The following is a 13,842-nucleotide window of genomic DNA, read 5'->3' on the forward strand; positions in this document are numbered from 1 at the left end:
ACTGGAATCCGCGTCGCCTCCGTCTCGAGTCCAGAATACGATTAACCGAATATGTAGGCTCCCCGTCTACGAGTCGCGGCGGTGGGGAAACCGGGGCTGGCGGATTAAGGTCAGAACGAAAGACAGGTTTCAATTTTGAGACATGAAAGGCGGGGTGAACTCTCCTGTACGCTGGAGGAAGATTGAGGCGGACTGACACCAAACTAATGATCTTGGTGACAGTGAATGGGCCGATAAATTTAGGAGCTAGCTTATTAGACACGGAATGGAGCGGAATATTCTTAGTAGAAAGCCACAATCTTTGACCCACGACTTACATGGGAGGCCTTGACTGGTGGCGATCGGCCTTAGCCTTAGTGCGGTCCAAGTGCGGTGGCACCTCTGGACGAAGGAGTGAGCCGAGGGGACCGCGACTTCGGATTACAGACTGGGAAAAATAGGTGGCTGGTATCCTACACTACACTCAAATGGAGATAGGCCCGTGGATGACACTGGTAAGGAGTTATGTGCGTACTCCACCCATGAAAGTTTCTGGCTCCAGGAGAAAGGATTCTGAGAAACCAAACATTGCAACACTCTCTCTAATCAACCACAGAGATGGGCTGAGGGAGTGTCACAATAGGTATGTTTAATCTGTGAGCTAGATCAATATCTAGAAAATTTCCCTCAGCCCCTGAGTCAATGAGAGCCTCACAGTCAAAACTCAGAGTCTGAAAGCGTAAACTCACTGGGAGATGAGTGGCAGAAAAAGAGGATTCAGTCCGTGCAACCCCACCCGTCAGTAACCTCTTACCTACTAACGGGTGCTGGCTTTTAACGGACCCTGCAGCGCGATATGACCAGCAGTTCCACAATAAAAACACAATCCCCTCTCCTTTCTCCTCTGCTTCTCCCGCGAGGATAAGCGAGATCTGCCGAGCTGCATGGGCTCAGGTTCAGGAAGAAATGCTGTGGTCTTGTCAGGAGAAAAAGTAGGATTAGGTGCATAAGTCACGCAGCCTCGTTGTGACCGACGACCTCGTCGACATAGTCTGGTATCAACTTGAACTGCCAGATCAATCAGTTTATCCACCCTGGTGGGTAATTCCAAAGCGGAGATCTCGTCCTTGATGTATTCAGAAAGTCTGTGTAACAACATGTCCCATTGGGCCAGTGGTGGTAAGTAATGAAGTAAAAATACTTTGTTACTTTACTTAAGTATTTTTTTCGGGGATCTGTACTTTACTTGAGTATGTTTTATTTGCATCTACTTTCACTTTTACTCCACTACAATTTTAAAGACAAAGTTTACTTTTTACTCCGATACATTCCCCCATGCCCGCTCCAAGCATTTATTACACTGGCTTTCCAAACCAACCAAAACCAAAAAAAGAACGCGCTAGCTCTTTGCCAGCATACGCTCGCATAGCAGTCAGTTCGCCATTGACCGCAGAAACCGGTGAAGGTACAGCTCTCGCTGCCAGCAATGATCCTGAGATTCCTGACAGGGATCACCCATGGCCATATCTTAATGATATGTTCGAATTCACTGAAGTCAAGGGAGATTAATATCGGCTGAAATGTCTTCTTTGCCTGCCACGGGTGAATTCAATTTCAGCATTCAAAACTTCACCCTCAAATCTGAGAAAACATATTGAGGTGAGTTGACCAGGCAGTACACACCCACAAACCCCACGCCTACAAACACACCAACAGAACCTCAGAACGAACACCCGGATTGATGAACTGTGACAATTTAACATTCATTGCCATTTATATATCTAGTAGTGACTATAGTAGATAGATGAATAAATGTATGGATGAAGGGACAGAGGGATGGATGGATGGATGGATGGATGGATGGATGGATGGATGGATGGATGGATGGATGGATGGATGGATGGATGGATGGATGGATGGATGGATGGATGGATGGATGGATGGATGGATGGATGGATGGATGGATGGATGGATGGATGGATGGATGGATGGATGGATGGATGGATGGATGGATGGATGGATGGATGGATGGATGGATGGATGAAATGATAAATAGATGGAAGGGAAAGAGGGATGAAAGGAAGTTATGGATGGATGGATGGATGATTGAATAAATTAGGTTTTGAATAAATGGAGGGAGAGAGGATGAGTGGAATAGATGTGGGATGGATGGACAAATAAGATAAATGAAATGGAAATATTACCTGGGAAATGGCAAAAGCTCTATAGCTGACAGCCAAGATGCCATCTGACCATTCATGGGAGACGGGATCAAACTGGCCATACAGCTGGCCCATGGTGATAGACTTTGGGTTGATAACAGTGATCTGAACCCTGTTCTCCTCCATCAGACCCTGCATTCAAAACAGGTTAAGTTCTGTTGATATTATAATACAATACTTACACACGTTTTTGCAGCAGTGTTTTCAATCGTGTCATATTAGCATGTGTATGAATGTGCTTCAGTGTAGTGATTTATAGCAGTACCATCACTAAATGTGTTGTCTGTTCTTTGGAAACACAATAAATCACATTTCCTTTTATGAAAACATAAAGTGTTCTAGACTTTTTAAGCGTTCTATTATGCAAAAAGAGCAGTTTGTATTGTGGTATTGTGATACAAATTCACATCCACTTGGAACTGCTTGAGAAATGTGGGAGTATTTGAGACTTTGGGAGTTCACATCCTCTGGGTACAAGAAAAAAAGTACTCAAAAAAAGTCAATAAGTAGGATAAAAGAACAAAAGTTTAAAGCCCTATCTTATGTAACAGATGTACAATGTTGAATGCAGAAAGCTCTACTCCCACTGTGACTATTTGAGCAGCACTAGTTTTTGTGAACAGTTGTCAATTTCCAGCACCTTCTCACAGATGTCATGCAGGGCAGCGGAGAGCACACGGTAGGCCGATGTCTTCCCACCGAAGGGCTCTCCCACCAACATGAAGCCATGACGCACAATCATCATTTCATAGATCTGCAGGATCTTCTCAGCAAAGAAGTCAGTGACCTGCAGGTTCATCTTGGCACTGTTTTCCTTAATAGCCTCAAGCAGCACACTATAGTCTGGTTTCGGAAGCTTGACCCCAGGGAATAGATCAGAAGTGATGCCCTGGACAGATTCATAACGACTGAGAAGTTAGTGAGTTAGTTAATATTAATTTGAGCATTACATATACATTTTAATGAATGCATAATTTGTGGTATATGTAGAATATATTGATGTGTGGTCCTAGATGTTGTACCTCAAATAATGGAAGGTCATGAGCCAGAAATTTTGGAAGGTTAACATCAATAATAGATCTCAGCAACAGAATATCTTCGTTCTCCTCTGGAAACTTCAGCTGTGACATGTTAAACACAGGGAGAGAAAGAGGTTTGACACTCAATAAAAGAATTGCTTGTGCTGTCACTTTTCCGGGGTCTCCAGGGGAGAGCAGCATTCAGCCACATTGTCTTTGCTCATTCTTTACCATCACAGTGATTTGCAACTCAGACCTGAGGGGTTTAGAGCATGCCTTTGTCTCCAGAAGTAATTTCAAGATGGCAAAAGAGTGCGGTCTCGGGTGTGATGGTGCAAAGATTGCTGTGAAAATGACACAGGCATATTCATTTCTGAGAACAGCAGAGATGACACAAGCAGACACTATTCAAATTTGGCAAAATGAGAAAAGTGAGTGGGAGCTGTCAAGGTCAGGGTCCTCCTCTGCCTATTTCATTTGTGTGACATCTGATTTTTTGTGGCTTTGCTATTCCAGGATTCTTATTGTCACACAACAGACATATTAAGAAGAGCAATGGTCACATTCTAGTAAATTAGGTTGTATTAAGTTGTCACTACTGTCTTGAGTGCTTGTCCTGATCTACATGTATACACACACTATTTGGTTATTTAGGTCAATGACTGCATTCTACGAGAAAATTCACACCCTTAACACTTGTTATAGTTATGTCTGTTCTGTATCTGTTTCCCTGAGTTTTCCCCGTCATTGTGTATTTGGTTCAGTCCTGTTCCCAGTTTTCCCGCTCCTTGTTAGTGTTCAGTTTATTCACCTGTGTTCTGATTTGCCCCAGCTGTGTCTTGTTCCCTCATCCCGTCTGTGGATTTAAATCCTGTCTGCTCTTTTGTTCATGGTGAGTTATTGAATGTATGTTTGAATGTACGTACCACGAGTGTCTGTTCTGAATCTGTATTAAAGTCTACTGCTGCGTTTAGATCCGACTTCAGCCTTTGCTTCCACGCAAATCGTAACAGAATAACTGACCCACTAGGATCTAGCAGCCATGCCTACCTGGAGTCCTGATGTCCAGATCCTCCGTCTTCGCCAGGAGAATCGCGCCATCGAGGATTATGTCGCAGAATTCCTTGAGCTGGCATATCTCGCGCAAATGAACACCCACGGCTTGAAGATCTTCTTCCGCGGAGGATTATCGGAACCACTCCGGTCTCTGATGCCCGAACCTGGTCCTCACGGATCTTTAGAATGGTACGTTGACCTGGCCCTGTTGTGGAGCGGTTCCCCGTTTACTGTGGGCGTGGATGAGAAGCTGCGAGAGCCTGCGCTTAACGTCAGCCCGGTCGCGCCCGCGCTTCACTTCAGCTGCTCAGCCGAGACCACGCTCCACAAGCCTGCGCTTCACGTGAACCGAGTCGAGCCCGCTTTCCACGACATGCCTGAGCTTCTTCCTGCCGAAATCGACATGCCTGAGGCTGAGCTTCTGTCTTCCGAACCCGCACGTCGCTTCAGCCTCGACGAACCCGAGTCAAGTGAGTCAATTGCCGCCGAGTCAAGCGAGTCAATTGCCGCCGAGTCAAGCGAGTCAAGTGCCGCCGAGTCAAGCGAGTCAAGTGCCGCCGAGTCAAGCGAGTCAAGTGCCGCCGAGTCAAGCGAGTCAAGTGCCGCCGAGTCAAGCGAGTCAAGTGCCGCCGAGTCAAGCGAGTCAAGTGCCGCCGAGTCAAGCGAGTCAAGTGCCGCCGAGTCAAGTGCCGCCGAGTCAAGCGAGTCAAGTGCCGCCGAGTCAAGTGAGTCAAGTGCCGCCGAGTCAAGTGAGTCAAGTGCCGCCGAGTCAAGTGAGTCAAGTGCCGCCGAGTCAAGTGAGTCAAGTGCCGCCGAGTCTACTGAGTCTACTGAGTCAAGTGAGTCAAGTGAGTCAAGTGAGTCAACTGAGTCAAGTACGTTCAGTAGTGAATCAAGCCCAGTGAAGCGTCGTCGCAGAAGGAGGAGGAGGACTCGTTTACTTCGCCAGGCTACGGAGGGCGTTCCCAGTCTCCTCGCCCTGCCGGCCCCGCCTTTGCGCCTCGCCCTGCCGGTCCCGCCTCTGCGCCTCGCCCTGCCGGTCCCGCCTCTGCGCCTCGCCCTGCCGGCCCCGCCTCTGCGCCTCGCCCTGCCGGCCCCGCCTCTGCGCCTCGCCCTGCCGGCCCCGCCTCTGCGCCTCGTCCTGCCTGCGCCCTTCAAGCTCCGGGAGGCCTGCCCGGAACCCATTTACCACCTGGAGGTTCCTCCCGAGGATTTCCCCAAGTATTTTTTGGGGGGGGGCAGAAGGTACTCCGTGAGGGCCATGGAGAAAAACGTCGACATGGTCCTCACCCTCGTCTGAGTCTGCTCCGACCTGGCCACCATCTCATCGTGCTCCGCCCTGGCCTTTGCCACGCCATGCTCCACCCTGGCCTTTGCCACGCCATGCTCCACCCTGGCCTTCGCCACGCCATGCTCCACCCTGGTCTTCCCCACGCCATGCTCCACCCTGGCCTTCGCCTCGTCCTGCTCCGCCCTGGCCTTCGCCTCATCCTGCTCCGCCCTGGCCGCCGTCACGTCCTGCTCCGCCCTGGAGGCTTCCTGTTCCGGGCAAGCCACGCCCTCGTCAGCCTCCAGGGCGCCCACCCTCCCGCCCCTATTTGATGTTTATTCGGCGCGGGGACACGCCTTATGGAAGGGGGGGATAATGTTATAGTTATGTCTGTTCTGTATCTGTTTCCCTGAGTTTTCCCCGTCATTGTGTATTTGGTTCAGTCCTGTTCCCAGTTTTCCCGCTCCTTGTTAGTGTTCAGTTTATTCACCTGTGTTCTGATTTGCCCCAGCTGTGTCTTGTTCCCTCATCCCGTCTGTGGATTTAAATCCTGTCTGCTCTTTTGTTCATGGTGAGTTATTGAATGTATGTTTGAATGTGCGTACCACGAGTGTCTGTTCTGAATCTGTATTAAAGTCTACTGCTGCGTTTAGATCCGACTTCAGCCTTTGCTTCCACGCAAATCGTAACAACACTAGAAGTGCCAGAATTCCATAACTACAAGAACTGCCACAAGCGGTCATTTTGACCGTTAGATTGCAAACTCTACATCTAATGATAAATACCCAATTGGGAGATTAATGCATTTATTGTATTAGGATATGTTTTAAAAACAAAACAACACCAAACTGTACATTTAAAAAAGTTTAATTATACATTTATAAATAATAATATCGGTAGCCCGTAATTATCGCATATTCACAACAGATAGCTATATTTCCATAGGCCTATCAATTCAACATAGCTCAGAACAAGATAATAACAACTAAAAGTATCTTATTTAGATATTCTTTTGACAGTGAGAGAGACAATGTCACGGTTTATGAATTCGCTGTCTCCTTTCTCGTCTTGTGGTGTGTGTGTGTGTGTGTGCGTGTGTGCGTGGTCGCTGATCATTGCAGCTGATCAGCACGCCCGCTCTGATCAACCCGCCAGCTGCAGCTGGTCAGCGATTCGACCCTTTTTAGTGTTACTGTTGTCGCCTAGTCTTTGTCAGATCGTTGTGGATTTTTCCTGCGTGTTTGTTCCCTGCCTGTATCCGTTTTCCGTGTGTCATCCCATGTTCACCACTCCTGGTTCTTCATGCAGCGTCCCTGTGCTGCCAAGGGCTTCATACCGGACATTTATACACCTTAACTCTCCCAGCATCTGACCAGCTCTCAATAAACATATCTGTCATTTTGCAATTGAATCTTCTGATTATTTCCTAATAGACAAAGGTCAACCGCGAGAAATGTAACAAAAGAATACCGCGAAATTCAGTGCGGTCAATATGACCGTCTATGGCCGAAATAGGTAAATATGTTCATTTGGTTTTTTTGCCTTGTGTAATTTATATTAAAAACATTTTAAATGAAAATACAGACACTTTTAGGAAAAGTCAGGTACCAGCAGGATTTTATTTATTTTTTCAACAAAGTTATTGCAGATATAAAATTCAAAACGGTCAAAATGACCGTCGTGGCCGTTCTAGTGTTAAAGGTTGTATCAGTCATTTCAGGCCCAAACATAAATGATCACATTCATCTAATCTTTCCTAAAGATCCGCTACCTGCCCGTCCCATAAGCAGGCTGTCAAAAAACCGCGTCTCTGTAGGCAGCCTAGGCTCTGAGATCTGCACACAAAAACAAATGGGTACAACCACCACTCAAAACCAAAATAAACAGTGTTCCAACCAATCACCGACAGGGGCGGGTTTTGTTTGTTTTTGCGCTCGTGCATGGCGCCTGCACGCGAAGTCAGAGCTGAAGAAGAAGAAGCCAGCACGTCTATACATTTTTTTTTCATGATGCACGAAACGGGAGGGAGGGGCGAGGTAACTTGGTTTGTTTGGGATCTCGTTTCAAACACAAACAGAAGTGACGTCACCCACAATCGCTGATACAACCTTTAAAATTCAGGTAAGGACAACCATATTTTTATTAAAGAGGCCACATCATGCAAAAATCAATTTTTCTTAATAATTTGAATGTCAAACAGTTAAATCAGCTGCACACTTCCCAGTGTAAAAAGACAGTATGTGTACTAAAAGATTTTTTCAAAACTACTCCCACCCAGTGACAGTGAAAAATAAGGACAAACCAGCATAGATACTTTTAGAGGATCCAACAGCAATGCCGCAACAAATGTATGAGTAACAATGTTTTTACCATGCATCACGATTGCTTTGTATGTTTCAGATTGTTTGATATGTACTAAGTATTTATACAATAGTGCCGCAGTTAAACTTTGAAGTTGTGATGTGCTGTTTTTTCCTTTGCGGGGGATTTCTGGATACGAAAGAAAGCACAAAGAGAACACTGCTTTTGCTATTGTTATTGTACAGTTATCGCTGTAGTCCTGAATAAAAGCTTCAGTTAAAGAGAGATATTCTGTTTTGTCATCAATAAAACATTTCAGTACGTTTCATTTTATTTAAAACACAACACTGCAAATGACAATACATTTTTCACTTTATCGAAAAGGATGAACAATGAATAGCCTATATAAGAACGACAGTGCAACAAACGATGGTACATTCATTCATAATTTTGTTTACACAAAACACTAAGTTATCATTAGTCAACTATAACTGTGATAAATCCAAGTACTTATGCTTTTTAAGTCTTGGTTGTGGCAAATAAAGTTTATGTAATATGCATAAATGTTACCACTATGTAACAAGATATTTTTCAACATCGGAAGTTTTTCAAACAATAATGTGGGGATGCTGAAAATTATTTTAATATGCAAAACTGTGACCGTTCAGTGGCCGTTTACTTCCAAGCCTTGACTGAGGCACACCTATCAAAAACAGGATAGAAAATTCCCTATTACGTCTAAATTATTATGTTTTTTGATGTAACTTGATAATAACATTATAAGTGGATATTAGAGAACATTATAGAATAAAATAAAAACTTTAATAAATGTAAACCAAGAATAAGTGTACCAAAGTGCTGTTTCACATTATCATGCAAAGAGGGTGTTTATATAGTCTTAAAGGCACAGTAGTAAAACTCCACGGCTTAAAGGTGCTATATGTTGCTATATGTCATACATATACATAATGTTCATGTATTTATCGCTTATTTATTGCCAATGTGTGAACAGCCTGTAACGAAACTTAAAAAACAAGACCTTCTCCGACTTCCTAGGTTGTCTATGAAAGCCTGTAGACTGATTTTTATGTGAAGGATTCGGGACATGTTTGCCGGCAAAATCAAAAGTATGTGACATTTACACACACTAACTGAGTGCCTCTCCTCTGTACTGTGACACATGAAACATATGTTTATACAATGTTCAGATAATGCAGAAAGAGCTATTCTGAACTGTAATGTCAATGTGTCATGCAAAGAAAAAAGATTAATTCAAACTATAGTCTCACAAAGTCTACAGTCTCAAATATACTTTGTAATCAAACTATCATAACCGTATAATTTTAATCACACCTTTTCTGTTTACTAACAACTGCTGGACATTAAAACGTCTTTGGTCACAAACATTAGTTTGGTCAATAGCTGTTGGCATCTTCAAGCCACAAGATGCAAAACTGCTGCCGTGTTTACTATGTCAACCATTGTCAGTTTGATGTAGTAGGAGTTAATCCTTTATTCAGCACAAACACAGAACACGATGGGATTCACTCCTCCAAATAAATGCAACTGCCACTCCTAAAAGTTTGCAGGGAGTGAGTGGCCTGTGTGGCTCTGACAAGGGACATGGGACATGGCTTTTATTCAGGTGGCGCAGTCGTATCAGAACAGCAGAGTAAATGGAAAGACAGTATTCATCTTGCTCGAAGCACATTGTGTAAGTGCTGCAGTTGTTCCTTTGACCTGTCTTCGCTGATGCCCTATTGCTGCACTACTATTCTCAGTGTCTCAATGTATGAGGATAGTCCCTTGTGCATACTAAATAAGCTTTTAGATGAAATGAGTGCAACAGTAATAAATCAAAGATCAAGGAATGAGCTCAGGTAGGGCCACCTATGAACATGAAAGTCACCATGTTCTGGCCTTGCTTCAGGGGATCTGATCATGCTGAAATGAGCATATTCTACGGTGCTCTGCACAAAATCCTTGACTGCCTGTCTAGCAATCAAATAGAATTATAGTATAACACATGACAACTGCAGATTTGTATTGACATTTTAATCTGAAATGCATGCTTTCTTAAATTCTGTGCTTTTACACGACAGAGAGAGAGAGTTGTACTGATTGGAGCCCAGAATTCTCTCGGGTCACGTGGGTTTTTTTAACGCTCTTCTTAATTTCAATAGTTTGTGTTTTTCATAGATTTGCAATTCTCCGTGCTGCTGAATTGAGTGTGAACACTATTTATATTCAATGTCAGATTCATTTGGCTTTGATCCACAGGCAAAAAGTGGTGAGACGGAGAGAGGAGAAGGAGCGTGCAATGGGAATTGAGATGAAGTGGAAATGTTTCACTTCTCTGACCTTTGGTAGCTCTGTGCTAATAACAGTGGCAGGCAAAGTGGAACTGGGCCAATTGCAGTTGGGAGTCATTCAGAATTGCTTTAACAAGTTTATGAAGTACTCAGAAATGGTGGCTAAGCAGAAGCCAAAACATATAGCTACTAAATGAAATAAGATGTTAAATCAAAACAACAAAGGCCTTCACATTTTAATACAAAATGAAAGCTGATTCTTCAAATCACATCATTATACTGTAGATTCAGGCCACGGACGTCGCATTGTAACAGCGCACGCGCCTCCGCATCCCCTAGACACCATTTACTACACACAATAGGCTCATACATGGTGCATTTTAAATGAATAAATAATAATGAATAAAAATATTGGGGTTTTTTCTCTGATTTTGAAAACTCTTCGCGATCGACTTAAAATGCTTCCAAGATCGACTTGTCAACCGCGATCGACGGGTTGGTGACACCATATTGAATTGCATAGCATCATATTTTTCTCCATTGCATTGTATGTATTACATTGAATAGCATCGCATTGAATCGAAATCGGATCGCACCGCATCGTAATAGTAGTGAATGGTATTGCATCGCATCGGTAGCTGCTTATATGTGTCTTTAATGTATCGTATCGTTGGCTATGCATCGAATGCGTATTGCATCGGCCTCAGTTATGGAGATGCACATTCCTACAGAGTAGTTCTCTTGTGACTTTAATCAGTTAGGCTAAAGAAATAGATTACAGCTTTTGTAATAAATATTTAAAGGGGACATATCATGAAAATAAGACTTTTTCCGTGTTTAAGTGCTATAATCGGGTCCCGGTGCATCTACCAACCCAGAAAACGTGAAAAGTGACAACCCAGTAATTTTGTTTTGGTAAGCCTTTCTCTGCAAGCATGTCAAAAAATAAGCCGATTGTCATGAACTGCTCGGTGGAAACAGACAGTGGTGATCCAAATGCAGGCTTTATTGAGAGGACAATCCAGAAACAGGTACGAGAGAACAGGCAGAGGTCAAAACCAGGTAAGCAGTCCAGATCAGCAAACATATAATGCAAGGATGAGGCAAACGGGAAGACCAGAAACAGGCAGGGAGTCCAGGAACCGTGAAACTAGGAAACACTAGGAAACTAGGAAAACGCTAGGATGCAGTGAGACACATACAAACACTTACAATACTGAGCCCTGAACAAAGGGAAAACTCAGGCTTAAATCAGGGACGCTCAATCTAAAACAGGTGCAACAAATAAACCATAATCAGTCCAGGGTGAAACATAATGGAAACAATAAACTAGGAAGGAGTGCCCTCCAGAGGCTCAAGCGGGCACTCCAGCCGCAGATCGTCACATAACCCCCCCTCTAAGGAGCGGCTTCCAGACGCTCCTAAGAGCTCCAGAGGGAGGTCGACGGGGGATGGGATGGAGGGCCAGGCCCGTGGAGAGGCAGGGGGCCAGGCCCATGGAGAGACCTGGGGCCTGGAGACCAGAGCAGGGCAAGAGACCACGGGGAGGCACGCTCCGCAAGTAGCCAGGGCGGAGCATGCTTGGCAGGAAGACAGGCTGGAGCATAAGTGACAGGAGAACAGGACAGAGTACACATAACACAGGACCAGGGCAGAGTACACTTAACAGGGGACCAAGACGTGGGGAGCACAGGGCTGGACAGGACCAGTGACATGGTAAGCTCAGGCGAAGGTGGTTGTGCAAAGGTCCATGTAGGCACCACCTCCATGACCCTCTCAGGTGTAGGTGATAGTGCAAGGGTCCACGTAGATGCCACCTCCATGGCCCTCTTAGGGTACCTAATGCCCCCTTCCAAAAAGTTCTTGGGGAAATTTAAAGCTAAAGCCTCCGGGCTGGAAACCGCTACTGGAAAAGGCTCCCGAAGCTTGAGAGGCGCAGGTAAGGCGAGGCGCAGAGGCGGGACCGGAAAGGCGAGGCGCAGAGGCGGGGCCGGCAGGGCGAGGCGCAGAGGCGGGGCCGGCAGGGCGAGGCGCAGAGGCGGGGCCGGCAGGGCGAGGAGTCTGGGAACACCCACCGGAGCCTGGCGAACCAAACGAGTCCTCCTTCTCCTCCTGCGACGGCGAGTCACTGGGCTTGATACACTGACTTGACTGGATTCACTCATTTGGCTCGACTCATTTGATTCACACGACTTGGCACTAGATTCACTTGACACGGCACTTGATTCACTTGACTCGGGACTTGATTCAGTTGACTCACTTGACTCACTTGACTCACTTGACTCACTTGACTCACTTGACTCGGGACCTGACTCACTTGACTCGGCGGCACTTGACTCACTTGACTCGGCGGCACTTGACTCACTTGACTCGGCGGCACTTGACTCACTTGACTCGGCGGCACTTGACTCACTTGACTCGGCGGCACTTGACTCACTTGACTCGGCGGTACTTGACTCGGCAGTTGACTCACTTGACTCGGCACTTGACTCACTGGAAGACTCAGAAGACGATGCACTTGACTCACTGGAAGACTCACTTGATTCGGCTGGCACGCGCTCAGACTCAGTAGAAAACTCTTGAGGCAGGAATATAACGGAGCTTACGTGAAGTGTTAGAACTTCGGGATTCACATGTTGCGTGGATACGGCGGACCCTTTACGAAGCGCTGGTTCAACTGGGCTTTCATGTAGCGCAAACTCGGCGGAGCACGTGTGAAGCGCTGATTCACCGGGAGACACTTGATGCGTGGATTCAGTGGGTACCTTGTACAATGGCGAATCGTCGGATCTTTTGTGAAGGAAAAGTTCCAAAAAATCCACAGTAAAAAGTGAACCGCTCATGGAAAAGGCCAGGTCAATATATTGAGTAAGAGTCCAGCTTGAACTCGGAAACGGTATAGCAGAGCCGAGTGGTTCAGACAGTCCTCCCCGAAAGAACATCATCAAACAGAAATCATTCAAGTAGGACTGACGAGCGAGCTTCAAAAAATCTGTCACAAAAACCTTGAGAGGACGTTCTCCTTGACGGAGGCTTACGATCTGCGCTGTGGGATCCATAACGAGGTCCGTGTTCCTCTCAGCCGCTGGATCAGAATTGGCTCAGTATTCTGTCATGAACTGCTCGGTGGAAACAGACAGTGGTGATCCAAATGCAGGCTTTATTGAGAGGACAATCCAGAAACAGGTACGAGAGAACAGGCAGAGGTCAAAACCAGGTAAGCAGTCCAGATCAGCAAACATATAATGCAAGGATGAGGCAAACGGGAAGACCAGAAACAGGCAGGGAGTCCAGGAACCGTGAAACTAGGCGACACTAGGAAACTAGGAAAACGCTAGGATGCAGTGAGACACATACAAACACTTACAATACTGAGCCCTGAACAAAGGGAAAACTCAGGCTTAAATCAGGGACGCTCAATCTAAAACAGGTGCAACAAATAAACCATAATCAGTCCAGGGTGAAACATAATGGAAACAATAAACTAGGAAGGAGTGCCCTCCAGAGGCTCAAGCGGGCACTCCAGCCGCAGATCGTCACACCGATCAGATTTCGCTCCCCTTCTAACGTAGGAAGGGGATCTTATTATAATTTAAGGTCATTTACTGTAGTTTTTATCACACTGATGTAATTTCAAGTGTTTGTTTTTAAAAGAAGTTTGTTTTTAGTTAGTTATTTGATGC

General features: G+C 45.5%; 1 protein-coding gene across 1 annotated transcript in view; it reads right to left on the minus strand.

Moving 5' to 3' along the window:
* dnah7 (dynein, axonemal, heavy chain 7) overlaps positions 1-13,842 on the minus strand; it is an 88,970-nt gene that overhangs the window by 51,733 nt on the left and 23,395 nt on the right. Inside the window, exons 29-31 of the mRNA XM_056251771.1 lie at positions 3,224-3,322; positions 2,842-3,090; positions 2,184-2,333 (exon numbers count right to left, since the gene is read on the minus strand). Of these exons, the coding sequence (XP_056107746.1) occupies positions 2,184-2,333; positions 2,842-3,090; positions 3,224-3,322 (498 nt within the window). The remainder of the gene's footprint in view (positions 1-2,183; positions 2,334-2,841; positions 3,091-3,223; positions 3,323-13,842) is intronic.

This window comes from Rhinichthys klamathensis, unplaced genomic scaffold (genome assembly GCF_029890125.1).
Source record: "Rhinichthys klamathensis goyatoka isolate OS25496 unplaced genomic scaffold, OSU_Roscu_1.1 h1tg000090l_1, whole genome shotgun sequence".
Lineage (NCBI taxonomy): Eukaryota > Metazoa > Chordata > Actinopteri > Cypriniformes > Leuciscidae > Rhinichthys > Rhinichthys klamathensis.